Source organism: Aspergillus viridinutans, assembly GCF_018404265.1.
Source record: "Aspergillus viridinutans IFM 47045 DNA, scaffold_15, whole genome shotgun sequence".
Classification (NCBI taxonomy): Eukaryota; Fungi; Ascomycota; class Eurotiomycetes; order Eurotiales; family Aspergillaceae; genus Aspergillus; species Aspergillus viridinutans.
In genome coordinates this window covers 714,518-740,367 of record NW_025091231.1, presented here as the reverse complement: position 1 = coordinate 740,367, position 25,850 = coordinate 714,518, and the positions used below count along the sequence as shown (strand labels likewise).

Sequence of the window (25,850 nt, the reverse complement as noted above, 5' to 3'; positions counted from 1 at the left end):
TCGCAGCCCAAGCCGTGATTCTCGATGGTACAGAAATAGGAGCTACAGCCGTACACCGAGTCCAAGCAGTGGACTTCCAAGAAGTTCAAAGGTCTGTTCTTATTTTATCGTACCTATTCCATCTCCTTCTCTCCAAAACTTGCTGACGGCCAACTTCATCGTAGATCATAGTTGAAAAATTGACTAAGAATGTCACCACATCCCACCTTAGAGAGATTTTTGGTTCATTTGGTGATATCAAGAGTCTTGAGCTTCCCATGAACCGAGCTTGTAAGTACCCACTTTCTGGACCGGTGGTATATATGCGTATAAACTTACACCACCAGTCATGACAAATAGAGGCACGGCCTATATTCTTTATCACGATCCTGCAGATGCAGAAGCAGCGATATCGCACATGCACGAGGCCCAATTAGATGGTGCCGCTCTGAATGTCTCAATCGTGCTGCCTAGGAGAGCCTTCTCACGTTCACCGCCACCAGCAGAAAATGGCTGGGGTGGCTCTGGCCGTCGCAGGTATGACTACAAAGAGCCTTCAGATCACCGGTCTTCGCGTATTCCTCCGAATGTACCTAGGACTACGCCCCCCAGAAAGCATGGCCGCTCGCGGCCCATGGAGCGACATGATTTATACCGACCGCGCTCTTTGTCGCGCTCTAGGTCACGGCGTCGCTCATTGTCGTCTTTCTCAGATTCGCGCTCTAGGTCCCCAGCAAGGAGAAAAGCGCATATCCGCGTGGACAGCCCTAGGCACCGTAAACGCCGCAGTCCAAGTTATAGCAGTTATGGTTACAGCAGTCATAGCGACGAAGATAAAAGCCGGAGCAGGAGCCGAGTTCATCGCTTGGACGCCTCGAGGAAATAACCTGAAAAAAAAAAAAAATTGTGTACTATACACCTCAGTCCCTCATTGAAGTTCACATGCATGGTCGTGGTCATTCCACGTGCTTTTTTAACCCTAATGACAAAGTTTCAGGAAAAGGCTTAATTCATTATGCCGAAGGGAATGCGAAATGCTTTGTTATCATGAATGCATAATTCAAATTGACTGAGCTTACATCCAAGAAAGAATCAGTTGCTCTCATGGATATCGAGGTGCGGGTCAATTCTCGTTCAGAAAAAAGCACACCAGCCGATATACATGGCCGCTAGGTTTCTCTTGTCTGTTGCTTGTGTAATTAGTTCATCAACATGGCCGTCCACTGATAAAGGAACTGACTCTCCGGGCAAAAGGCCTCGAAGTTTATTGCGAACATTCTCGAGCACCCCAGCGGGGGTCTCTGGAACACTTGCATGGGTGCGACGCTTGAGACACGTCAGTATAGGAAAATCATTGTAGGCGAGCTACTTACTTTTCTTCCGATGAAATCTGTGGTTGGATCGTGTAAGAAAGTCTCCAGCACGGTCATAAGTGCATCCTCGTTCTGTCGCAGAAGGCGAAGGCTGATTTCACATGTCCTTCTGAACGGTCCTGTGAACAAGAGTTGAGCGAACGCTTCATCCTTGATAGAATCAGAAAACAGACCATTATACCCATAGGCACCGAAAGCATCGATCATGTTTTGGGTGAGACGGAATGGGACCAATTCGGGTTTGTCGAATGTTAAGCCCTGTTCCAGTCAGTCTTGGGTGTCTGGACAATGTAAAAAGTTACCTTACCTTATCAAAAAGGCAATTAAAATCAACATGTATAACACCACCTGTGCCTTCCTCAAATAGGATATTCTCGCCATGCCGGTCTCCCAATCTGCGCGACTCTGATGTCAGTATAATTGAAGATACGGAGACTGCAATCGAGGCCAGCATACCCCAGGACGTATCCGACCATTGACATAACTGCACAGGACCTGGTATAACGGAGTCGTGCTGCAAACCATGCCCCCGTCTCTGGGAACATTTCTACAAACCACTCGTGCAAAACTGGAGGGAACCTAGGAGAAATGAGCATCGATATCAAGGGCATAAATGCTTGGGAGTATTCACTTCATCAGAACTTTTGTTGTGAACAAGTGAAGTTTTGAGGACTCTGAGCATGCTTCATTAAGATAGTGTCTGATTTCGTTATACTGTTGTTGTGTTAGTTTAACATGAATTGACGATTGGTGAGTTGGACAGTCCCATACGTTTGGCATGATACCTCTCTCTTTGAGGAGTTTGATAATGATTTCTCTCAGTGTTCTCAGATTGTCAACCCACTCGATTAGACCACATTCCTCATTCAGGGGTGTAACGGCGTAAGTCTTGATATCTAAAATCCCTTAGCATTGGACAATAAGCTTTAAAAATTGGAACCTACACATGCGCCGTTTGCTCGACTCTACATCCCTCTTTAAAAAGCGGTTAATCGTGTTATTGAATTCCATCAGACGTTGGTCCTTGCGGAGATCATCTTTAGGTTTGCAGAGCACGTTGTATATTTTCCCATCGGAGCCTCGAATGCTGATTTTCCGGGGCTTCTGCAGTGAGTTCAGAACCTGTGCATCGTCAAGTACGGCTGTGAAGCGTTAGATACCCCAATTAATTCTCTCAAGTAAATCCGAGGCGTACCATCAATGGTCGTGGGGTCTCTGGGGAAAGCCCTGAATCCCTTCAAATATTCGGTCTCATGGCTGGCCGGAAGACTTGGAGTCAACATCGCCTGGAATGGAACAACAAGTCGACAAGGGGCAACTTTGTGGTTGAACCCAAGATGTCGGGCAAGATGGATTTTTGACGCCTTCTCCTCAATTCGTGCCGTGCATAGTTTGAGCATCTCCTCTGAGAATTTCTGTCCTTGATTGATCATTCCCCGCATGTCCACGGGTAATTCTGTTTTGGACTTTTTGTTTGCCTCCTTTGAAATTATTTAATATGTGACCTCAGCCAGGCGATTTCGCGCACTTACAGTGATTTTATGAAGACAATTGATGCCCCTAGAAGCTCGATCCTTGGAGGATGACTTGACAACTGCAAGGACTGTCCATAGCCCTTGCTGGGGAAAAGCATTGACTACTTTCGCAACAATCCTGCTTAAAAGCTCGTAAACCGTGGCATGGGGATGGCATATCCGAGCGACCACTTGAGGAAGGATCGTGAACAGCTGCTATTGTAAGCAGGTCTCTCAGCAGAAACCGGGAGCGGATAAGTGACTGACCAGCGCCGCGGGCATTCGGTTTAGATATTTCTTTAGCTGTGAGTGCATATCATCAAGAGTTTTTTTCCGTTGATTTAATGTGTGCGTCTGGAACTCCCTACAAAGTTGTTCAGCGTCTTTTCGAGTGATAAAGTGTATCTGGGAAGGAGGGAAGTCAATACTCATTATCACCCCTTTTGGGATCGAAAGGTTTATCAACCGTGGCAGCATGCTCTAGCCAAAGGGTCAAGATTCTGGGCAGTGATTGGAATACGTATTTGTTCCCGTGCGCTAAGGAGCGAAGGTAGTTATCAATGACAAGTTTTGAGGCTTCACCACTTAAGCTAGAAATATCCTTTAGTTATAGTGCTGGAGATCAGAGAAATACACTTACTATATCTGAGCCTCTTTTCCTAAGGGTTTGGCCTTCTCAGACTCCAAGATCTTGTTGTAATGCTTGCCCAGGTAGTAGTGCGCCTTTTCCCACCTGTTGCCCTGTCAGTTCGTGTGATAATCCTGGATATGGTGCGGTCATACCTTGAGTGAAGTTTGATCGCTTCTCGGTACCTCTGTACGATTACGTCGGATTGGGTCTGTCCCGCTCGGTCCGTCCATTTTGCTAGTAACAGATGGGCCTGGAGCATATTAGTTGCTCCATGCTATTTCACGGAGGATAAGCAATGGTACGTACCCTAGCAGCAAGCAAGTTCTGCTGCTTTTCGCTTTTCGACCCACCGGATGAGGACGCGTCTGAGGCAAATTCATCTGCAGCTATTGCACCCTCTAACGTCTGTATGGCTTTTCGATGATGGCCATCTTTCCAAAGTAGACGGGCGTGTTCAATAGTAGCTGACCTATCTTTCAAGCGAGCTGCACGAAGCATTGAGTGATAGGCCTGATTGGTGTAATTGCCCTTTCGCGACAGACGTGCACTAGTAAGCCAGGAACCAGCGATATCAGACTCCATGAAGCCATGCCTATGTGATTCATGTCAGCATCCCTTCAGATGAACATTTATGGTAGAGATGAATCCCACGTCAATTCCATTGTGGCCCTTCTCAATCCGAGCAGGTACTGCTTGTCAGCTATGTATCCCCCAAGGATGTCAAGCCGTCGATTTAGTACATCATGTATACAAGTGAGCGAGCTGTTTTCGCTGCCCTCACAATCGGAAATAAGTTCCATTTCAGTCAAGGCATGCAGCTTGAGGATGCTGTCATGGCAAGATTGTAGGGAAGTGACAGAGTTCACAGTCAGCGACTTGGCGACACTGAGCTGCAGATCATGAATGATGTTACGGAATTCAGCCTTGTTTCCAAGTCGAAGCGCACAAAGAGCCGATCCCACCCCGATATTGAAGTCTCCAGTAATTTCCGGTGAGCGCATTTGGAGGTAACTGCGAAGCTTATCCCAATTTCCTGTGTTCCAGGACGCTTCCACAGCAAAGGGAAGAAATCTCGAGGTTGAGCCTGCTGAGTTGAGCGTGTCAAATCTAGCAATAATAGCATCTGAACCGGATTAGTTATCGACAACATTGATGGCAGCTCTTTATTGGGAGGTTACCCTGTTGCCCTGACTCTCGAAGACACGTAAGAAGGTTCCACTGTGCATCAACGTTGTCGGGTTCTTTTTCGACTTGCAGTTCGTACCAACTTTGCGCAGTAACCCATCTGCCTGCTTTGCGGTGCTCGAGGACCTGTTGGTCAATGTTCAGCATGTGCAAATGAGTCGAAATACCCTCAATACCATCGGGCTCATCAATTTGACTGTAAATCACTTGAAGATGTTGGTAGAGAAGCTCAGCGCTTGTGTGGTCGTTCTTCTCGGATTGACTTTTGAACCGGCGGATATACTGTTCCCAATGGAATAAGGCCCTAGAAAATGATTTGCATTCGACCGCTCTTTTCGAAATGACTTCTGGAGGTATTGAAGTCAAGAACGTTTCCATAGCTTTGACCTGAGACGAATATGTTTCGGATAATGAATCTCGATGAGAATCTTTGTGAGAACGGCCAGTATGCGATGCATGATTCTTGAGGCTGTTGAGGAGCTTCTTTTTCCCCTGCAGCCACCTTGAAAGGTAGTCCAAAATTTCAAAAACGCTCTGTCCTATCGTCAGAAGCGGGAAACTCAAGTATGTGCAGACCTTATGGATACAGAAGGGAATGCTCACCTGACTGCATAGTATGATGGCTTCATGAACCCGATTACTTGCTTCAGGAAGTGGATGGGAGAGTATGGTTGTGAGCTCACCCTGCAAGTCCAACCTCTCCTCCTGGGTTCCACCAACTATACGATTTAGTACGGCGAAAGGTAGGAGAAAGCTGGCGATTGAAATGTCTTGACCCTTGATAATACGACTGCAAACGCTAAAAATAAGCTGCGCGTTGTCACCGCTTCCTCTTTGCAGCAGATCCTGCACAAAACTTCGCAGCCAGTCGCCATGTGTCAGCTCTGTGGAAAATATTGGGAACTTGCAATGCGATCTTATGGCACCGACTGTGACCGTATACTTAGACGTGAGAAAGGGGGTCAAAGTGTTGCGCACAGTCTCAGGTAATTCCGACCAACGACGGTACTTTTCGTCCGCTTGAATATCTCGGGAGCGCTGGGTGACGGCCGAATCGAGGTTGCAGAGTCTGAGCAGGTTCTGCATAGCGTAGGCAAGAAAACCCTGGGCCCTCGTATTGGAGGCTGACAGAAAGGCTTGAACCAGCACATGTTGAAGGAAAAAAAGTACGAAATCAAAGGTCTCTTCCATTCTGTCGAAGTTTGATAAAACGAGGATATCCTTTTTATCTTTGACCGGATCAACTCGATTTGGATCCAGACAGCCTACAAGACCCAGACATTGAGCCGAAAGAAGTGTTATGCTGTCGCAACCTGCGTTGAACTTGACACAGCAATCCAGCAAGGATCTTGTTAACTGTGCAACAACTGGGTCAGGCTGTTCACTTAGTACGGACTCATGCAAGAATTCTTCATGCCTTGAAAGACAAGGCAACAACTCTCTCAATGCCTGTTCAACAACAGCGGCATTCTCACTTTGGCAGCGACGTCCAAAAGCCGAAAGTTGACTTCGAACATCCATCTTCCCTTTCATCTTACTGATCTCACTTTCAAGCGCAGATAGTGCAGGAATTGAAGCCAATGAGGGGATGGTGCTGAAATTGGTGTGCACAAGCTCACTGTGGCTTCTGAGAATATATCCAACCAGTTCGTGGGCAGTCTTCCTGCTCTGATCGTTTAAAGCGCTCCAGTATCTGATCACGATTGAGAATGTTTGATCAATGAGTGGCTCGAGCTCTTCTTCGTGCAGAGAGCTGACCAACACGCTCCAGGCTGAAAAGGCATGATCACTGAGCTCTTCGATGCTGAGTGCGGAACGCAGGCACGCACATATCTGCATTTTTTAGATCAAATTACCGACTTAAAACTGACGGAATGTTACAGCGACTTACCTGCGGTAATGCGCTGCTGATATGGCCACGGGCAACTTTGATCATTTCACCAATGGCCAGAATATTTCGCCTCTTTTCAATTAGAGGCTGTCTTATCTGAAAGTCGTTGATTGCATGCGCGAACTGCGTGATTATACCCAGAACATGCTCCTCGATGAAATGGCAGAGCAAATTGGCCTTCTTCGATGTAGCAGTAGATTTGCGGGGAACTAAGGCTGCCAACAGATGAAGAGCTCGATGAAACTACGTTTATCAGATTAGCACAAAGCTCAATGTAAAAAGGAACTGGTTCCCACATGCCCGTGCGCATTTCTCACTTCCCGAGTCACCAAGGCCTTTTAACAGATCACAAGCAATCAAGATCGGCTCTGTTCTAACCAGCTCCGCCAAAGTGCGTCCCCCGAAGGCGGAGTCAATATCGGATAGAACAGACATGATCATACCTTCCGGGTCTGACCATGGTTGACTCATCAAAAAAGCAAGAATCGCTGCAAGGTTGTTCTTCTCGGAGCAAATGTCGAAAGGCGTTTTGACATCCTTGTAGGCTGCACCAACCCTCGTAATGACGTCTCGTTTTCGAGTGAGAACAAGATACGGCAGGATGTGAACTTCAGTTAATCTTAAAAGATCATCTACATTCATTCCCAGTAGATCACAGAGTTGCTCGGCCATGTGAGGACGGGACTGGAAATTCTTCACCACCGTTATCGACAATGTTCTCCAGAAAGGCCGGAACAAACCAGCAGGAGTCACAGAGAGATGCTGAGCAAGTTTAGAAAGCTAGAAGAACTTAGCAGATTACCATTAAAACAAGCATGCGGCCGCCGGTGAATTTCCAAAAGGTAAAAGGGGAGAACATTTCGAAACATGAATGACTGAATCACTACATACCTCAGTGTACGCTACTGCGCAAATGAATGGATTTGAATGGCCCAAGTACTCCAGTAGACGAAGGAGAATGATATTCATCTCTTCATCGTCGGAAACCCTGTTTGTTTCGGTCAGCCTCCAGAAACAATACTTAATCGATGCTAGAGGCATACTCCGCAATATGACATAAGGACAAGATGCAAGTTTCATGCAACGGGAGTTCTTGCTTCTCAGAGAGGCTTCGCAGCCATTCCAGTATGACGACAAAGTTGCTTCGACGAGTTTCAGCGTTGATATCCTTTCGAACAAAAGAGATCACTAGATGCCTGAAAATTATCAGCTACTTGACGACTGTAGAAGAAGAGGGGTAGTGGGGGAAGCGAAAGGTAAAAGAGATGAAGGCAAATAGATAATCAGAAGGAGAATGCGAGATGGTGGTCATACCCAGTGACTATCCTCAGCTCTCTAATCGAACTTCGAAGCGAGTGTAAACACAAGTCGCCGAAAACAGAGGATTTCAGCTGCAGGTAAGAAGACTCAGGAGGAGCGTGAATCAATAGCTTTCGCAACGCGTTCATTGCTGTTATTCGGACACTGGAAGCGCGTGTGAGTCTAGGTAAGACGGAGGTGAAGATCCCACATAGCTCATGAACGTCATGGCACTTCGAGGAGAGCTCAGAGCCAGGCGCTCTTTTCTCACTTTCACACACACAGCAAGATAGCGAGCTTTTCAAAGCAGCCTTACTCGGGCTTGATAGGCTTCCAGCCATCGCACAAGCAATCTTGCCAAGCATATAAAAAAGGTCGGATTTCTTTTGTTCGGGAAGATCCACGAACGACTCCCTTGCACATTTGCGGTCAGCAGTCCAAAGGACATATCATGATATGCGTAACTCACGAGATAGCACGACTGAGGTTTCCAATATTTACAGATTCCTCGCAGCCCAATAGCTCAAAAGTCTCGCTAATAAGTTTATGGGCCGTGTCAAGGTAGGCGGAGCCTTCTTGTGGCCGGGGGATGTCGTAGAGTATAGCATGTTGAACCACTTCATCTTGTCGACACATTTGACCAGCAGTATTTGGCTCTTGCAAATCGACGCGACTCCGACTTTCATCTCCAGACACGGGTCCCATCAATATTTGCAACACAGCCTAGATTTGAATTTTGTAAGTCTCAAAAGATAATTGCTGAAATATTTTCGCTTGCCTACCTGAAAACCCGGCTCAAACGAATGAATGGTGTCCTTACTCTTGAACTCAATCATTGTTGGTAAAAGAGCGGCTCTCAACTGAGTTACTACTTCTAAGCGATATTGAGACGCGTCGATCAAACCGTTAAGAAGCCGGCCCAATTCGGCCTGAAGATGAGGCATCTGAGTCAGTTGGCTCAATGTGACTAACTCGCTACAGATCTGAAGCCAGGGACGTGCCAGACCCGATCGTGGCGATAAGAGACCGGACATATCAGGTTCAAGTGAGCGAAAAATATGTAGACTGGACGTAAATTGTAGACAAATGCGTGACTTGATCTCAATATCATCTATCGAGGCGCGCACCCATCTATGGGTAATTTTCCATAGACGTTCAATTCCATTTACGATCCAAGCCAGGTCTTGGTGAAGGGTAGGATCGTTGATGCTCGTGTGACTATGAATTGCTCTTTTTGGAACAAAGGAGTCCAGTAATCGAAGAGCAAGGGTAAGTGTTTGGGGAAATGTTCCGAGCGTAATCTTCTTGCCCAAAAGAGCTCGAGGAAGATTGAGATTGTCCAGGGTCAGGAAGATTGCACTCTTCACCGCCGGTATCGATAGTTTAACCTCAGACATATGCTGTCTCGATAAATAATGATGACTCTCGAGTGAAAGGAAGATTTCTAGGACACAATCAGCCAGAAAATCATACTCACGTCTAATCATTCAACTAATCATTCAACTAACCATTCGTGCACGCTCGAAGGAGTGCTAGAGCAGAATAGCAGGAGGGCAATAACGTTATATGCTTATCATGAGGGCGGGTGATGCTGGAGAATATGCAAGTTATTCTCTTTCCTATGTTATTCGCCTCCCAACTGAGCAAGCTTAGCAATTGTAATGTTAGCCACGCATACAGAGGTACGCTCGCATTCTCTCCCAGAACGGTTGGGTCACATATTTCACCCAAAACTTGCGGTGACTTTTCAAGAATTGTTTGAACGATATCCAGGCAGTCTAGTATCTGGCCTTCAGAATCTCCCTGGCGGGACCTATCGCCCTTGACACAAGGCTCGACGCCTGCTTGCAGCACGATGCAAATCAGTTTGCTAGCATCTGCGATGCTGTCATCTAGACGCAGTTGGCTACATTTTCCATCAACCAGCTCTTGACGCAGCTGCGAGAAGGTTTCCCTGGTCAAGTAACCGTGGGCACTATTTCCTTGAGACACCAGTTGTGGAAGTTGAGCTGCTAGAATCGACGAGGCTGGTTCCGCAGACCTTGACAAGCCGTTTGTAGTGGTGAATTGATAGGGAACCCACGACTCATTGGTCGCCATATGTGTAATAGAGAAAGCATCAAAAGCTCCGTAGTATTGACTGAAGGCGTTAGAGGCTGAAAATAATTGAGTGCTTATCGAAGGGACGCGCCCCACTAGAAAGATATTACAAGAGGTAACAGTGTAAGGCACGCCGTAGTAGTTTGTATCAGTTGTGTACAGGTACTTATGGTATGGTTATAATGTTGTAAATGAATAACCCATTCTACACTAGGTAGGTACATAGCACCGTCTTAATAGTAGCACTTTGTCGTGTGTTGATACCTAAATTAGCATAGATAATAACATCCTGCTGGGCGGCACAGCCATAAACAATGGACTATCATCTGCACTGGTGTTTGTGACATCACACATTAGATGCTGTATCGGGCTTTCCATCAGAAAGCTCTTAGTAAACATCCACTTATGATTATGTCACAAGTCGTGCAGATTGCATTTGATGTTCTTTTGCTTTTCGGACTTTGACTTATGAGGCTACCGATGATGTGTCAGGTCAGAAGTAAGGAGGAGTTGACATCGAACACTTGCGGGATATGCTCATATCGCCTGTTTAAAATCTTCATCTAGTCTAGATATTATCGCACACTCACCAGGCAACGACACATTTACGAATCCGAGTCTTTCTCCATGTCCCGGCGCAATGGAGGTTCAAGGTGAGTTAAAAACGGAAATTTCCATGGCAATCACTTCGGTGATAACTTTATGACTTAGAGCAGGAAAATTCAAGGCATGCATATTTTATGAAGCAAGCCTTGTTGATGGTACGATACCTCCCCAAAGGCTGCATCGAAGACGCTCACAAATACGCTGTGTAGGGCGAGAAAGCGCTCAAATCTGGCGAAACGCCGGTTGGATGCGTGTTGGTACACCATGATAAAATAGTGGGTGCTGGAATGAATGACACCAACAAATCAATGAATGTACGTCGTGGTTGCTGGGTTGAGACAAGCACCCTCAGGGCATCATCAATTTTTCTATCTTGCTCATACAATGCGTATTGGAAAGTCATGATGCTGCTGCGCGAATATTTCTGGACCTCGGCTTGTTTCATTTCTTTATTTTCATCTTTATAGCTCACTGCCATTAGGGTACAAGACATGCCGAGTTCATCGCCATTGAAGAAATGCTCCGGAACCACCCCAAGTCATTACTTCGCTCGACGGACTTGTATGTCACAGTCGAGCCATGCGTAATGTGTGCTTCCGCTCTAAGGCAATATCAAATACGAGCAGTCTATTTTGGTTGCGCCAATGATAGATTCGGAGGCACAGGAAGCATTTTGTCATTGCATTCTGAGTGAGTATGTCTGAGTTTTGAAAACTTGACCCGTTTCTAAAACTGTTACCTATGTCAGCTTCACGATAGACCCACCATATCCTGTCTATGGAGGATTATTCCGCAAAGAAGCAATAATGTTACTTAGGCGCTTTTATATACAAGAGAATGAGAAAGGTAGGCGTCCAAAGGGTATGGCGTATGCACGGATCTGAGAGATTTGCTGACTTCGTCGAGCGCCAAAACCACGACCAAAAAAGAATCGAGAACTCAAGACGATGCTCGAAGACGATAACGCCCTGAATCTGGCCTCTTAAGCGAAAATGGTGCTATGCAGTCGATCGCGGAACTTGCTACTTCGTAACCATATTGCTGAAGGTAGACTGTTCATGTAGCTGTATTTCGAGTACATGGAAAGAGCAATAGGATACAAAGGCTTCACAAAACATGTTTCAGTGTCGGGTACTGACAAGATTCGACAACCCTCTACAAGCACAAAGACTCAGGAAGAGCGTGCTGTCGTCAAGCGCTCGGCTTCGAGCTCACGCTCAGCTTGTTGGTAATATCTCGCTGTGTCAACACCATGCTGCCATACCTTAGCGTACTGCATTCAGACTCTTGAGGACAGTGATGAAAAATAAAAAGGCTTACCTGGTCGTGATTGACGATGTTAAACCAAGGAAGGACATGAATAAAAAGCTGCGAGTACCGCGAATTCCTGGCCGCAACGCCTTGTAGGTAAGAGGATACTTGTGATGTACCGTATAGCGGCTCGCCCTTTTTGACCTTGTCGACCATTTCCCTCATGTCCATTTCGACCTCTCGGGCATTTTCCGTGAATCCGTAGAAACGGTCTATGCTCAGGTTAATGCGTGCTACCAGAGGGTTTCAGTGCGTCGACGTACTGCAAGATCTCTGGTAAAGTATGTGTAGACCGCCAATCAAACCGATTGCTGTCGCCAGTCGCATCACAGGAGCAAAGCCTCCTCGGCCCACATGGGAAGGGCTGACCCTCTCCATAGCCCAAAATGCGAGAGGGGAGGCAGCGGCCATACCCCCAGCGATTGCATAATCAGAAGGTCTAGCATATCCGAAAACTCGTCTAAGGTGCCTATGTTGATGTGAATATCTTCTTCCACAGTTGAGCGCTTGAGCGAAGGGTAGTGACATACGGATCAGAGTCGATGAGCTGCAACGCAAGGTTAGCATTAATGTGAAGCGAAAACGATGGTATAGGAGAGCAATTGGACGCACCGGGTAGTCGGTATTAGCCCGCTTCGGAGGGATAAGAGCGTTCTTGCCTTCAGGAGCCATTGTGAGGATCCCGGGGGTGTATATGTCCTGAGGTTCACTTTTGGTTGACCGGATGGGCGGTTTGTCAGTATAGATGAACTGAGAGGTGCAGCACCGAGATTACCCTTGACTATTCTTGGACTAGTAGAAGATCTGGGCTTACTAATCAACGAACCTGTAACCCATTGTTGACTTGCGAGATCAACGTATAAATCAGAGTGATCATACTCTGTTACAGCATGCAGATCTAGCATGACTTAAGGTTACAGAGTACTTGTGGATAATCATCAAATTAAGAGTACTGAGAGTTTCTAGATGACTGTTAACTACTCAGTAATGGACTAGAGAAACATTTCCAAGAATACAAGGAGAATTTCAGGTGAGCGTAACATATTGTATTATAAGGAAATGTAAGGTAAGGTAATGTTTCTGTAGTGTATTCAATACGTAAATTGGCGAGATCTTCGAGCCTAACCACAAACTGATACATTAACATCCCATGTCAGAACGCGTCAGAGCCTTGTGACGCGTAGAATAATCCCAATTAGGCCGCATAACCCTCAAGGTTAACAAATGCAGTGTACTCGGCTCTGGTTGAAGATATTATTGAATTCCCAACTGCCAATCTTGACATAAATTTCCAGATATACGTCATATCTTCTGTCTTGGTCGAAAATACAGATCTAGAGTCATGGAGAATGAAGGCACACTTCAAGATGATCGAMCAGCATCGCCAAACCGTGCAGACGATCTCTTTGATTATGACATCGGCTTGGATGAGCTGTGGCAGGAGACCCCGAATATGCCAAATAATGGCGCTCCCATGCAGTCTTCTGCACGAGATGAATCAGGACTCGGTTTAGGTCTAGACGAAGAGGTCAAAGTGACCAAAAAGCGGCAACCTGTTGCAAAGCTAGATGAGAGTCGGTAGGTCGATTTATTAGGCTCAATAATGAGATAAGTGCTGAATCTATTCGGTGCAAGCCTACTGTCACAGCCTGGTATTCCAAAGTTGCGCCGCACAGCCAAAAAGAAATTGAGATTCAAAGGGAAAGGGCATGAGGTGGGCGAAGCAGAGAACGCCATTTCTGTACATGTTGCATTTCTAACTCCCATTAATATTATAGTTCTCCGACGCAGCACGCTTGTTGAACTTCTACCAATTGTGGCTTGACGACTTATTCCCCCGGGCAAAGTTCGCGGATGGTCTTGCCATAATTGAGCGACTCGGCCACTCTAAACGCTTACAAGCGATGCGAAAAGAATGGATAGACGAGGAGAAACCAAAGGTCACGCCAGAGAATCATAATGATCCCCTGCAAGCCTCCGAATCATCAGGAAGTCGGTCCGATGATCCTGTCGTAGCATTTGATGGTCTCAACATGACGGATACAAAACGATCGAGAGGGAATATTGCTGGTGACCATACGTCGGATGCAGAGGGAATGCATATTGAAGACACTTTGAATTCTTCGCGCCAACGCGAATTAGACGAGGGGCTCTTTATGACAGATGACGATGATGTCGCGCAGCAGCCCGGTAAACTGGAAGCTCCCGACGACGATGAATTGGATGCACTTCTAAAAGAACAAGAGCTACTCCTGATGAATAATGCCTCTACCTGAAGCCAATGGCCAACATGTTGTCGAAACCCCCTTTGAACAGGAAGGTTCGAAGAATTAATTGCATGACCTAGAATGATTACCGGCAAGAACTTTCCTCCAATCGTAGTATCAGGGATGAAGTTACAGAGCTGACTTATCAAAGAGTCCAATTTTCCAAGTTCCTAGTATAACTTGCATTTAACTTGATATTCCTCAATTAGCTGGCGACGAGCCATAGTTGCTCAGGGGATCTATCTAGAGCCCTTTAAATATTCCTTTTACAGAGTACTTGCACGTGCTACGAGTGTACTCCGGAACGAAAGGTCTGTGGTGATAACGTTGACAAAACAGTACCGAAATGAAATTGGTGCAGATAAAGTACAGAGCCGATCTTTGAAATAAGTTCGCATAGAGCCGATATGAGTAAAGATGGCATGGTGTATGGTGGACTAAAATCAAGGATCCATCTAGCATTGCGCCCAAACACGCCGAAGTTGAGCAGTTCCGGATGAAAACAGGAAATGGAGGAAGAAAATGCTCGATGGGTGGTAGTCTTTACACCGTTGCTGGTTCGGTAAAGACGGAGAACTGTCCACCAGCACCAGCCCAATTCAGCTTCTTACCGCGTACAGCAGTATTCTCCACGACAGTCGCAACTTCGATATCATCCTGAGTGCCCTGGCCTGTTTGGTAGGTTGCTGAAAAGCCCCACGACCAGGCGCGACCGTCGACGTCGATGGCAATTGAATGATCAGAGCCAGCCGCAACGACAGATGCTTTGATACCGGGAACAGGGGTCGGCTCAATTAAGATCCTCGGCCGTCCACGTTCGTCCTTCACGACAGCATCATCTGGAAGAGTATCGATCTTCAGGCCTGTCTGAAAGCCATCCAGGCGTCCCCATACAAGACATTGACCATCCTTGGAAACAGCAAGCGAGTGATGGGCACCACCACATAGTTGAACGATATGCTTCCCAGAAAGTGAATCCACGACAGTTGGGTGAATAATGGCAGCCTCATCGTCGCCAGCTCCCTCATGAATACCCGTTTCACCAAAGCTATTCAAGCCCCATCCATAGACCTTCCCAGTCATGTCGACGGCGAAGGAATGGAAGGCACCACAGCTGACATGGACGATATTCTTTGGTAGACCAAATTCACGCGGCTGGAGGCCGTGCAACCTGTTGCGCTCGATGATGCGGCGGCCCAATTGATTTTGTTGACCGGATCCCCAGGAGAATACCGCACCCCTCTCATCCAAAGCGAGGACGTGGTTATCACCACAGGCAAGGTGCTTAATCTTCTTGAGGGACGGAATCAGCGTGGGAGTCGGCTGAACTTTGTGTTCGGCATCAAAGCCTAGAATACCGTCGTTGCTCTGGAGAGACCCGTTAGCGCATCGTTGAGGTGACGTCCTCACAGGAGGGGGAGATAAAAGAACAGAAAAAGAAATTAGTAGGAAGAAGATGCCGCGTGTAACTTACTCGGAAAGTGCCCCAGCCATAGACCTGGCCGTCGTCAGTGAGAGCGAAGCTGGAGCTGTCACCGGCAGCGACTTCGACAAAGACGGTCTCAGGAGGGAATGCGTCGGACGATATGGCAGTGGGAGTCGCTTCATAGGGATTGAGACCGCTGTCATCATCTGAGTCCGAGTCCGAGTCCGCGTCACTTTTGTTGTCATCAATGTCCTTATAACCACCCTCCCACGTAGTGTCGCGCCCAAGAGCACCTTGATCGTTGACGCCCCAAGTAAGGATTTTGTTGTCATGCGTAAGGGCGACGCAGTGCATGCCGCCGACAGCTACCTGCACCACACCAACCCGATCTGCTGGCAAGTGGGGATTGAGGCGCGGTCTCTTTACATCGACCGCATTCTTCGCCGCGCCGAGCCCGAGTTCACCTGAGCTACCTTCACCACAAACATAGACGTTCAATCGTGCAGTGGGCGCATGGTTGATGACCACCTTCGGTTTCGGCTTCTTGACCGGAGGCTGAGTAACACGGGCTTTTTTAGTCTTGACATCGGGCTCCTTATCGACTTCTTCGGCCTTGCGCTTTTTGGTACCAGCTGCCGCACGACTAGTGGCCTTAGACTTGCGCGACTTTGCAGATGCATCAATGGCTTGAGATTGTTTCTTCGAGGTTGCTTTGATTTGAGAAGCCGCAGTAGCTTTCGCAGGCTGGCCTTTGTTTGCAGTTTTCGCAACAGTAGTCTTCTTGGTGGTGGTGGTCTTGGTTGTGGACGTGGAAGGCTTTGCGGCGGCCTTGGACGCGCTTTTTTTGGGAGGCATTTTTTTGGATTGGGAGAGTACCTTTTCAAGCGGGAAGGGGATTGGAATAGTGTACAGTTTGCAGTAGAGGTGATGACAGATTCACGAACAGAATAATTTGGGAGATGTAGGAATGGAGGAAGAGAAAGATTGGGATAGGGAGAAGAGTAGAAGAGTCGTAGAAGACTGGCGCGAGCTATCTTAGGATTCTTGACTAGTGCTTTTTTTATTGTTGTTATTGTTGATCAGACTGTCATTATTCAGGTATTTTCATTGAAACATGTGCGTACCACTCTGTGGTATTGTACTTAGCTATTGATAGGCTGTAGCATATACATTTTATCTAGGTACCTAGGTATTCAAGGGACATTCCAATTTCCAAAGATCCATCTCAAAGCAGATAACAATACTCATGAATCATGATTGAGAAACTAGAATAATAGGCACTTTTATTCACACAGTGTAAAACATAGGCAGGGCTATTCAGTGGAGCTTTCCATTTACTACCCACTATTATTAATACTTGAAGTCAACCTTAGTAGGAGATCAACTCACTTATTCATGTGCTTAATACAGAAAGATATACTGTGAAAACTAGCCCAGAAACTGTTAATACTGCCATACATTTAGAATCCTACTATTTCTCTATGTTCCTATTATTACCTAGTAGGGTTATTAATGACTATCATTACTATCATTAATGCCTGCATTATAACAGTGCTAATTAGCGTCCACCTGTGCAATGGTAAGCGCAGTAGGATACAGCCACCCAGGGATCTCATGACGCTGCTCTGAGCTAACTCTTGCCCAGCATGGCTCTGGAATCGCTAAACTGAGGCAGGCGATTGAACTCTAGCCACCAGATGGAGCAGTGCGAATTTTCCCGCACATTATGACGTTCTGGCCTAGCGGTACCCATTTTATCTCCCTTGGATTGAGGGCGGCATTCGGTTTACCTTGTTCATCTCGCTTTGAATCAGGACTCACTCCCACTCCACCACGACCCAGGTATGTTGGAGCAACGGTGACAATAATAGAGTCGATGAATTCGGTGTACTCGGGATTCAAGAGCTCGCTCAGAACAGTCCCACCGCCTTCGATCATAACACTCTTGATGCCCTCGGATGCCAATGCGCGTAGAATAGCTTCCCAGCGCAACCGCCAATTCTGGTTGTATTCGACTATACGCAGAAAGTCCCCTCCGTAGCCTTTCAACATCATCAACTGCTGCGGATGGATCTGGGCTCCAGGGGACACGATGACCCACGGAGCTTTCCCTTTGCCCTCGACTGTAGTGCGAAGCATCCTGCACTCAGGATGAACTGGCCACCGTCCTGTCGGATCGATCACCACAGGCCGCGGTTGCCACATTCTCCCAAGGCCCCCAAAACCGCCTGCACCTTCTAATCTGCAATTTAGTCCCGGGTTGTCAGCTAAAACAGTGCCCACTCCGATGAGTATCGCGTCGTGGCGTGACCTTAAATAATGCGTCATCAGCTTGGCTTCTGGTCCCGAGAGCACTGTCTGCATTCCTGGGAGAAGTGATATCTTGGAATCCATTGATGATGCATATGATAAAGTGACATGAGGCAATTCGCGCTTCTCGTCGAGTCTCGGAAGGTAAGAGTCAAGAAATTCCAACGGAAATTGAGGAAACGACAATGTATCGGGCGGTAGAGGGGACGGGCCTGTTATGTTCGGTGGCTTTCCAGCGATTTTTGGCTGATTTGTGTCGCTAGTACTCCGAGCTCTCACGATCCCGTGCCCTTTTTGATACGTGTAACCTTCGTGCGGCACAAGTTTGACTTCTGGATTTTGGATGCGCCATTTCGCTGAGACATTGCGGACATCCGTGACTGTACAAAATTTACCTCCAGCTTCAATCAACTTTTCAGGTTCCTCTTGAAATTTTGTGTAAATAGAAGAAGGCAGATAGCCCTTGACCGCCTCTTGTCGCGCAAACTCCATGAGCCCCGAGTTCCGCTTTACTTTGTCTATATAGTCAAGATCATGGGAGTGTACGTGGCTGCTACCTGGCGTCCGCGCAATAGTGACAGTGGAATAGGCGCCTTCAAACCGAACCACCTTGATTTGGAAATTGCACATGCCACCTTCTCGAACGCGTTTCTTGCGGGGACGTTTGCCCTCCGGCAATGGACGTGTCTCTGACGTGCGATGGGTTGGACGTCGTAGACGGCACATGTAATAGTCTGTGGTGCAATGTCCCTCTTTGCTAGAGTTCGACCGTTGCTTCACCCAGACGTTATCAATGAAAGGCCAATATGTCTCGAACTCCTCAAGGCTGATTTCAATAGGTTCTTTGCACTCAAACATGACTCGTCGTATCCTTGCAAGATTGGGAGGATTGTCGATAAGGCTATAGCTTGACATTGTGTCTTGGTTGGTACTGGAGGAAAGAGACACATCATTGTTATTCACTTGTTCAACGATATCACTTTGCGAAGCCACACCGGTTTCTGTACCACCAAAACCTGTTAATCCTGGAGATTTTCCTATGGAGTCCCCAGCGTGATAGTGCTGCGGTCGACTTCCGGAAACCGTGTCATGGTGTGCAGTGCTGCTGTGGCCTTCTCTCTCCACGCTTCCAATCAGTCCAGGTCCCAGTCTGGGGATTGGCCGAGCCACATTTTCATTGTTGTGTAGAATTCCTGTTTCTTGATCAGATTGTATTGGGTTCGAGCTTGAGTCAGAGGCATCGGAGTGGTCATGATCCATGTCGAGTGAGCAGTGTCGAAGCTAGGTTGCAGCTCAATGCCGTAGCGACTTACATGTACGGATGGCCCCACACCCAAAGCCGCAATCTTATCATCTCTTTATAGGTCCATTAGTGCCATCAGTACTCCGTACAGAGTATCTAGCTAATATGAAGTACAGAATACAGAATATAGAATACAGAATAGGCAATACCTAGTATTACCGGAGTGCGGATTTGCTCTTCTCTATTTTTGACGGACAATATAAATGCACCTAGGACTTCGCATGTTCTTTCTCGGGCTCAGACGCGGCAACCGTCTTCGATTACTACAGAATAGGTCTCAAGTTGCTTGGAAGAGTGATTGCCTGATTAAGTAGGTCTTCGTATCTGCACTTGCTCCCGTCAATTTAAGAGCTCGGGCTATTTCTGAATCCCCGCGAGGGAATGAGATAGAAAGCTGAGGCGGGCTAGAGTGAGAGTAGAGAACGCGGAAAAAAGAGGAAGTATGGACTGAGATACCTTATCTGATCTTTGACTCTTCGCCAAGCTGAGCACGATGCTGCTACGCAGTAGCAACTAATGGAATTTAAGGTAATTGGTTCTTCACAAGCAGCGTTGTTTGATTTTGAATTCCTGAATTCTAAGGCCTGAGACGCGGACTACCTAGCCAGAGACTCCAGATGATAACCCCTAGTAAGCCCCGATATCCGCTCCGGCGCGAGCAAGAGTTTCATAAACTCTCGGCGGTAATTTGTACTTAACCATACCGGAGAAGACCATCAGATCCTTGGCCATGACGAGTAATTCATCAGCTAGGCCTTGCCTGGTCTCGTTCTCATACACTCCAGAACTCAACCTTGCCCTCTCATGGCCAATGCAAGTAATACTCCACATTATCACGTGCCCGACGTTACGTGCAATGATTGGAGGGAAAGACGAGAAAGCTTGAGCAGCACTTCGAATGAAGGAAACCGAGCCTCTTGCACGCAAGGGTAAGATGCTCAGGTCATTGATAGCCTGAGGGAAAGTTAATCAGTGGGAGAGAACGAGGACGAGGTGTGGAACTGAAAAGGGAAGAGACTTACATCCAGAGCCGGCGTCCATTGGCCTGCTTCAACTTCTCCCCTCGCCTCCATCATTCGAAGCAATAAACCGCAAGCATCACGATTGATCTGACGGATTCGCTGATAATAAAGAGCGTTTGTATTGTAGAGGCCAATCATATTCTTCGCCAGAACCACCGGATCATCCACTGCTGTAAGACTTAGGCTACTTCCAGGTTCAGCGGCCTCTCCATGTTCATCACTGGCATGCTGTTGTAGATCAGTTCGTGGCCGCAACGGCTGCAGCTTCAAACCAGGCCCGCCTAACTCCATTGCTACAGCATCCGACAGTGCTCGGTTGATGATGTCGATCACGCGGTCGTAATCCTCAGCAAGGTGATACAAGAGGACTGCATCCGTTACCAGCCCCTTGTCATCGGCGATCGCAGCAGCTTGAATTGTTATTGTTTTCAAAAATTCTTCTTGATCGACCAATTTGATCAAGCTCATGCGTTGCTCAATCAAGCCCTTAATTCGAGTCCCATCCGAGCGGATATCACCAAGTAATTTGGCAAAATCCCTCGTCTCTAGAACAAATTCCCGCAATGCTTCGTGACACACGGATGCTTGAGATTTGCCCAGAGAACCAGGGAGGTCGGCGTTAAGACAGAGCAAGCAAAAGTAATCGATCGCTGCCTCAACATATCCTGTACGAAACTCCCTTGTGTACTGGGTGATGAGATGTCCGAAATTGATCTGGGGATATTGTTTCACAGTAAATGATACTAATTCTGTTAGTAGACGTCATAGGGAAGTATGAAGCTTGGGAAGAAATGCTTACAGATTTCTTCCGCAGATGTGTAGAAGTCTGACACGCGTAGCAGACCATAGTACGCCAAGGCGATTGCGAAATGCACCGCACTGACTGGCGCATAAGAGCCGAGGTATGAAACGGCCTGTTCGAACATCCCTCCTAAGATCTGCAATAGAAAGAAAATGCCGTAACCACCGGATGCCTCCTGGCCCTTGCCAAAAACGCGCTGACCGATCTCTGTGATATCCGTCTGGATATCCTCGAGGCCAAAAACATCCCCAGCGATTTCTTCAGCACGGTCGTCTTCTCTCGCCAGACTGAATTGAAGCCACATCCAATCTTCGACACTCTGATTTATGCCCTCCAAGCGCCTACGGGCTAGGTCGCACCGGCCAATGATCTTGTAGCAAGCCATGCGATACGGATCAACCGTGTTATCAGGGGCATTGCGTGAACGCTGTTGGTATTCACCATTGATCTTTTGCTGCAAATCTCGTGGTAGCCGTCTGTTTTGTGCATAAGTCGTCATATATGTCACAAATTTGTGATCAAGGGACCGGAAGCCAGGATCTTGGCTAACATATTCAGCCGCTTCGGTGATGAATCCGCACCGAAGAAGATAGAATATCAAAATCCAGCAATAATCCTGCCCGACCATCTGTAGCTCCGTTCCGTCTGGTGCAAGGTCTTTCCTTGTTGCTCTCAGGCGAATATAGGCCCGGATTTTGTTGATAACCGTCGGAATTCCTCCAAGTTGCGCTTCTCGAGGATTCTTTGCGATCATATTCTCGACTTCGTTGTAAAATACTTTCTCTAGGAAGGAACGAGAGCCCTCGACTATGCGTTTTTTGAGGTTCGTTGCCCGGCGTGAGTTTGGTGTCTCGTCCAGATAATCCTCAGAGAACTGTCGCTCTCTCACCGTACTAGGATCCGAGAGACTGGTGGTGCTCGGGGGCTCTTTGATGATACTGATCAAAGCTCGGTACGCATCAAAAAGCTGGCAGGGTACCTAATAACTTAGTCAACCTTGGGATCATGGCTGTATCACCGTAACTTACATCACCACCAGCATGTCGCTCCACTTCAGAGAATTCATGAAGAAGCGGAAACACCTGCCCTTGTATCCGGGCGGAATTTAACAGCTGAACTTTTTCCGCGTAATGGCCCATTTTTTCCCGCAAAAATCGAAGATCCGGGGAGTGAGTTCCGGATGCATCGCCGCTTTCCAGGGGATCCTCGAAGAGCTGATGACTTGCTCTACCAGTCCCAGGGTTACCTATGACTGACTTTCCCAGACCGGATCGTCCGAAAACACTCCGGCGGGAGACGCCCGCAGCTTCATGGGAGGGCAAAGGACCAGTTAGTCTAGAAGGTCTGGTTGAGCGACCGAATGAATTTCTCATGTCGCCAACAGTGCCATCCTTATGTGCCAGTCCAAAGTGTCGAAAGATTCTCTGGCGCTGATCCTCCCAGTCTAAATCCACTTTCTCCTCCAGGAATGTATCAAAGTCTCTCTGAGCTCGAGCAAGACTTTCGGCAATCATCACTTTACGCCCACGTTGTTGTATGCTTCTCAAGAATTTCTGGTTGTCAGGGTCGAAAACCTCCTGTTCCTTTGGAGGGATACCTATGGAAGCCTGGGGATCTAGTGCTTTGAGGTCCCGTAAAGCATGTCCAGGCGACACGCCCGAAGCGGCAAGAAGATGGTGGCTATAGAAGATAGAGATCAGTGGAATCATCCAAATCATGGGCCAACGCCAGGCAAAGGCAAAGCTTACGCTTTACTGGTCGAACCAGGATGCAGGCGGTCGTTCAACCCTCTACTGCCGAGTTCTCTTGCTTTCCTCCGAATGTCATCAAGGCCTAGTTGAAGGCTGGGTAACTCTTCGAAATTGCTGCCTTGGCCAACTGAAGCAATTGGTCTCTTTTTGCCGCGCTCTAGGAGGCTGTTGAAGAATGCGGGCTGAGTAGTTTGGCCAGAAGGTCGTGAGGATTGTCCCGAACTCATCTGTGCTTGATCTTGTCCAAAGATCGAGGACTGAAGTGGCTGTTGCTGGATTGGCGGCTGATTACCAAAGAGCGAAGCATTCGGTGCAGCTTGAGTTGTGGAAGCAGTCCCAAAAATACTCGTTGAATTGACAGCCGGAGCTGAGCTCGCCAGGCCACCAGCTCCAAATAAGGAGCCAGAGTTTGTTGAAGACATCGAAGCAGTGTGCCGCGTTGGGTTTGGTCTCAGATACGCGACGGTGAATGAGCTTGATATTTTCGGCAAAAACAGACTGAGCGACAAGCTGTGGTCATTCAATTTGGGCGATCTTTACCAAGTGTTAGAGCAGTAATTGGCACTGGCAATTTATATGAACGTGGGAAGCTCGCAGACTCATAAGAATGTGTGAAACAGAAGTAGATGAAAAGGAACTATGCAAATGAAAAAACATATAGCAGAATAAGATCTTACATCAGCTTGCTGGTCTTTCCAACTGCTAGAACAGTTCGTGTTTACCACCTGTACAAAATATTGTAGTAACCATAAATATAGTGAAAACGGCTTATTTGCTGCGCAACAAGCCATGTCGGAATTAATGTTTCACCGGTTGCTTAGATCTGAACTTTAATACCTCTATCTAGTAGATATGAGATTTACACAGAATAATTAAGGGAAACAGTACTCCGTATTTCTTCATCCTCTTGAGTACCCACGCGCAAAGTGCTATGCTTGGACAGGAGGTTTAATTAAGTGAACACTTAGTGGTCAGCCTTCAAGATGCCTGTTTTTCAGGCAAAAACATTCCGGCGTGCGACAACAGCCTCATCATCGCTGGGAGAAAGGATCGGCGCAGCATATAGAGGAAGCCTACCGAAGCATCCTTTTCTACTCTTTGGTCTTCCATTTATCATGATCATTGTTGCGGGGTCTTTCGCCTTAACTCCAGCCGCTGCTTTAAGATATGAAAGATATGACCGAAAAGTGAAGCAACTCACACAAGAGGAAGCTATGGAATTGGGACTCAAAGGGGCGGATGGTGAAGAGGGAATTCGGAGAAATCCACGCAGAAGAGTTCTTGGAGATGAAAGGGAGGAATATTATGTGAGTTGATCTAATTTGGATGAGCTTGTTCCAAGGCTATTATTAACACTGTTCAAGCGGCTCATGGCCAAAGACTTGGATAATTGGGAACAAAAACGAGTCCAGCGGTTTAAGGGTGAACCTGATGGGAAACTTTAAGCTTCTTAATAGCTGAACGACGCCTTCTGAAGACAGGCGCTACTCTTACTGGTTTTCAGCAGGATATTCTCTTTGACTACCAAGCTTATGTTGGCTGTGTCAGACACAGGGAACCACATTTTGATGATTGACATGAATCTAAAACCCAATTTTCATCCTGGTGAGAAGCCTCCTATCTTTTCTCAACTCTCGCATGTCGGATATGTCTAGAAACTAACCCATTAAAGTATATTTCTTCATCTTAAACTCAAGCTGAGCAAGCTAATTTGCCTTATTTGCCATGGTATTGTTAGACCTCCATCTCATGCCTACTCTCTTTGAATCATGTATAACAAAGTGCTTATTATGATATTCTTCTACTATTCTATAATAAATAGAGGGTATTCTTCACTAATATACTCAAGTGATAGTGTGCATGGAGGCATAGAAATCAGCATGATGTCCCCTAATTTTGGATTAGACATGTAATTGCTTTATATGCTAGGATGTTAGCCACTGCTAAATGTAGGTTATTAACTTATATCTAGGCCTTCTGAGCATCACTCAGACAGTCAGACTAGATTAGTAAATGAGAGTAATTAATAAACATATAATGATATTAACTGGCAGGTGACTACTCTAGTGCTGAACTGACATGCATCCAGGGCTCACTACTACCAGAGAAATTCTATACCTGCCAGTTATCCTGCATAAATCAGAATGCAGTAACAAATCTACCATACCCTCAAAACTGTAGTAGTAATAGAGAGGTATACTTTGGCAGATACTTCTTGTGTCATGGCCCCGTCGCTGAATAACAATAACATGATTCTCAGTTGTTCTGTTTTCTGATTGAAAACCCCTTTTGAGAGCCCGATGATGCCTTGCCAGAGTTGCCACAGCATTCTTCCAGGTTTCTGAGGGGCTCGTCGAAGATCCAGAACGGCCGTTCAGTCTCACTGCATGGATCTTCTGCATATTTTGCCGCTTGACGACTGTCCCCACCCATAACGTCATACCAAGGGAACATCTTTTCTCTGCCGAGTTTCTCCATTCGCTATTTCCATGTCGGTCTGTTGTTCACCTCCTTATGCCAGTTGTATTCATGATGGTAAACTGGTGATAATTGACTAAGACCAATTCTTCTGCACGCGTTTCCCCCTTAGCTGCCGCATTATTAGAGACTTATGTGCCGAAGTCTGGTGTTTCGTCACATATTGATTTCTCTCATGCGAGTCTTATAATCAGGTCAAACAAGCGTATGGCTAGACCCCAATCTGCCCATCTCGAAGCCCCCTCAATCCCCTCTCTCAAAATCGACGACGAAATCTTTTGATAATCTATTGGGGTCATCTTATTTGGATTTTAATTCATCACATTGCCCCCCTCTGGTGTTGCTCTGCTCCGTCTCACTCATTACCTCTCCTGAACAGAACGCTTCTTGATATCCAACACCTCTGTGGCGCCGAATTGGAACGAACTTTACTTCACTCCTGAACCTGCCATCATTCATCGACGAGATTCGGGCCTGAGGAAATAATGATTCGTGCTGAGATCGAATACTTGAATTAATATTGATATCGTCCTGAAAAGGAACTTGTGCTTGCGGAAGCCGGTGTCTTGCTTATCACGGCATTTCGAGATGGCACAAGGGCC

At 46.9% G+C, this 25,850-nt stretch overlaps 7 protein-coding genes across 7 annotated transcripts; 2 read left to right on the top strand and 5 right to left on the bottom strand.

Annotated features, from left to right (window-relative positions):
• Window positions 1-1,102: 1,102 nt before the first annotated feature.
• On the bottom strand, window positions 1,103-9,972 carry atrA (protein kinase MEC1; the record flags this gene model as incomplete). Its single annotated transcript, XM_043275172.1, has 27 exons — window positions 1,103-1,163; window positions 1,220-1,305; window positions 1,353-1,471; window positions 1,526-1,610; window positions 1,660-1,747; window positions 1,809-1,931; window positions 1,984-2,066; window positions 2,124-2,248; window positions 2,297-2,494; window positions 2,548-2,833; window positions 2,885-3,079; window positions 3,134-3,230; window positions 3,295-3,456; window positions 3,507-3,599; window positions 3,650-3,747; window positions 3,804-4,089; window positions 4,149-4,620; window positions 4,676-5,216; window positions 5,286-6,515; window positions 6,574-6,816; window positions 6,874-7,353; window positions 7,465-7,561; window positions 7,617-7,769; window positions 7,888-8,286; window positions 8,342-8,595; window positions 8,655-9,316; window positions 9,381-9,972. 27 exons carry the CDS (start codon window positions 9,970-9,972, stop codon window positions 1,103-1,105), a joined length of 7,308 nt encoding a protein of 2,435 aa, XP_043131107.1.
• A 1,777-nt stretch (window positions 9,973-11,749) lies between these two features.
• Aspvir_003590 (putative NADH-ubiquinone oxidoreductase 21 kDa subunit) lies at window positions 11,750-12,561 on the bottom strand (the record flags this gene model as incomplete). Its single annotated transcript, XM_043275171.1, has 5 exons — window positions 11,750-11,833; window positions 11,899-12,101; window positions 12,153-12,358; window positions 12,420-12,436; window positions 12,502-12,561. The coding sequence occupies 5 exons, from the start codon at window positions 12,559-12,561 to the stop codon at window positions 11,750-11,752; spliced, it is 570 nt and encodes a 189-aa protein (XP_043131106.1).
• A 670-nt stretch (window positions 12,562-13,231) lies between these two features.
• Window positions 13,232-14,165, top strand: Aspvir_003589 (Chromosome segregation in meiosis protein 3; the record flags this gene model as incomplete). The annotated part of the gene is made up of 3 exons (XM_043275170.1): window positions 13,232-13,467; window positions 13,525-13,603; window positions 13,668-14,165. 3 exons carry the CDS (start codon window positions 13,232-13,234, stop codon window positions 14,163-14,165), a joined length of 813 nt encoding a protein of 270 aa, XP_043131105.1.
• Window positions 14,166-14,699: 534 nt separating this feature from the next.
• Window positions 14,700-16,437, bottom strand: Aspvir_003588 (RCC1-like domain-containing protein; the record flags this gene model as incomplete). The annotated part of the gene is made up of 2 exons (XM_043275169.1): window positions 14,700-15,524; window positions 15,631-16,437. The coding sequence occupies 2 exons, from the start codon at window positions 16,435-16,437 to the stop codon at window positions 14,700-14,702; spliced, it is 1,632 nt and encodes a 543-aa protein (XP_043131104.1).
• An 831-nt stretch (window positions 16,438-17,268) lies between these two features.
• Window positions 17,269-19,152, bottom strand: Aspvir_003587 (RibD family protein; the record flags this gene model as incomplete). The annotated part of the gene is made up of 1 exon (XM_043275168.1): window positions 17,269-19,152. One exon carries the CDS (start codon window positions 19,150-19,152, stop codon window positions 17,269-17,271), a length of 1,884 nt encoding a protein of 627 aa, XP_043131103.1.
• Window positions 19,153-19,822: 670 nt separating this feature from the next.
• nic96 (linker nucleoporin NIC96) lies at window positions 19,823-23,192 on the bottom strand (the record flags this gene model as incomplete). Its single annotated transcript, XM_043275167.1, has 5 exons — window positions 19,823-20,149; window positions 20,218-20,960; window positions 21,017-21,998; window positions 22,048-22,699; window positions 22,768-23,192. 5 exons carry the CDS (start codon window positions 23,190-23,192, stop codon window positions 19,823-19,825), a joined length of 3,129 nt encoding a protein of 1,042 aa, XP_043131102.1.
• Window positions 23,193-23,753: 561 nt separating this feature from the next.
• On the top strand, window positions 23,754-24,215 carry Aspvir_003585 (cytochrome c oxidase assembly protein COX16; the record flags this gene model as incomplete). Its single annotated transcript, XM_043275166.1, has 2 exons — window positions 23,754-24,077; window positions 24,135-24,215. The coding sequence occupies 2 exons, from the start codon at window positions 23,754-23,756 to the stop codon at window positions 24,213-24,215; spliced, it is 405 nt and encodes a 134-aa protein (XP_043131101.1).
• Window positions 24,216-25,850: the final 1,635 nt, after the last annotated feature.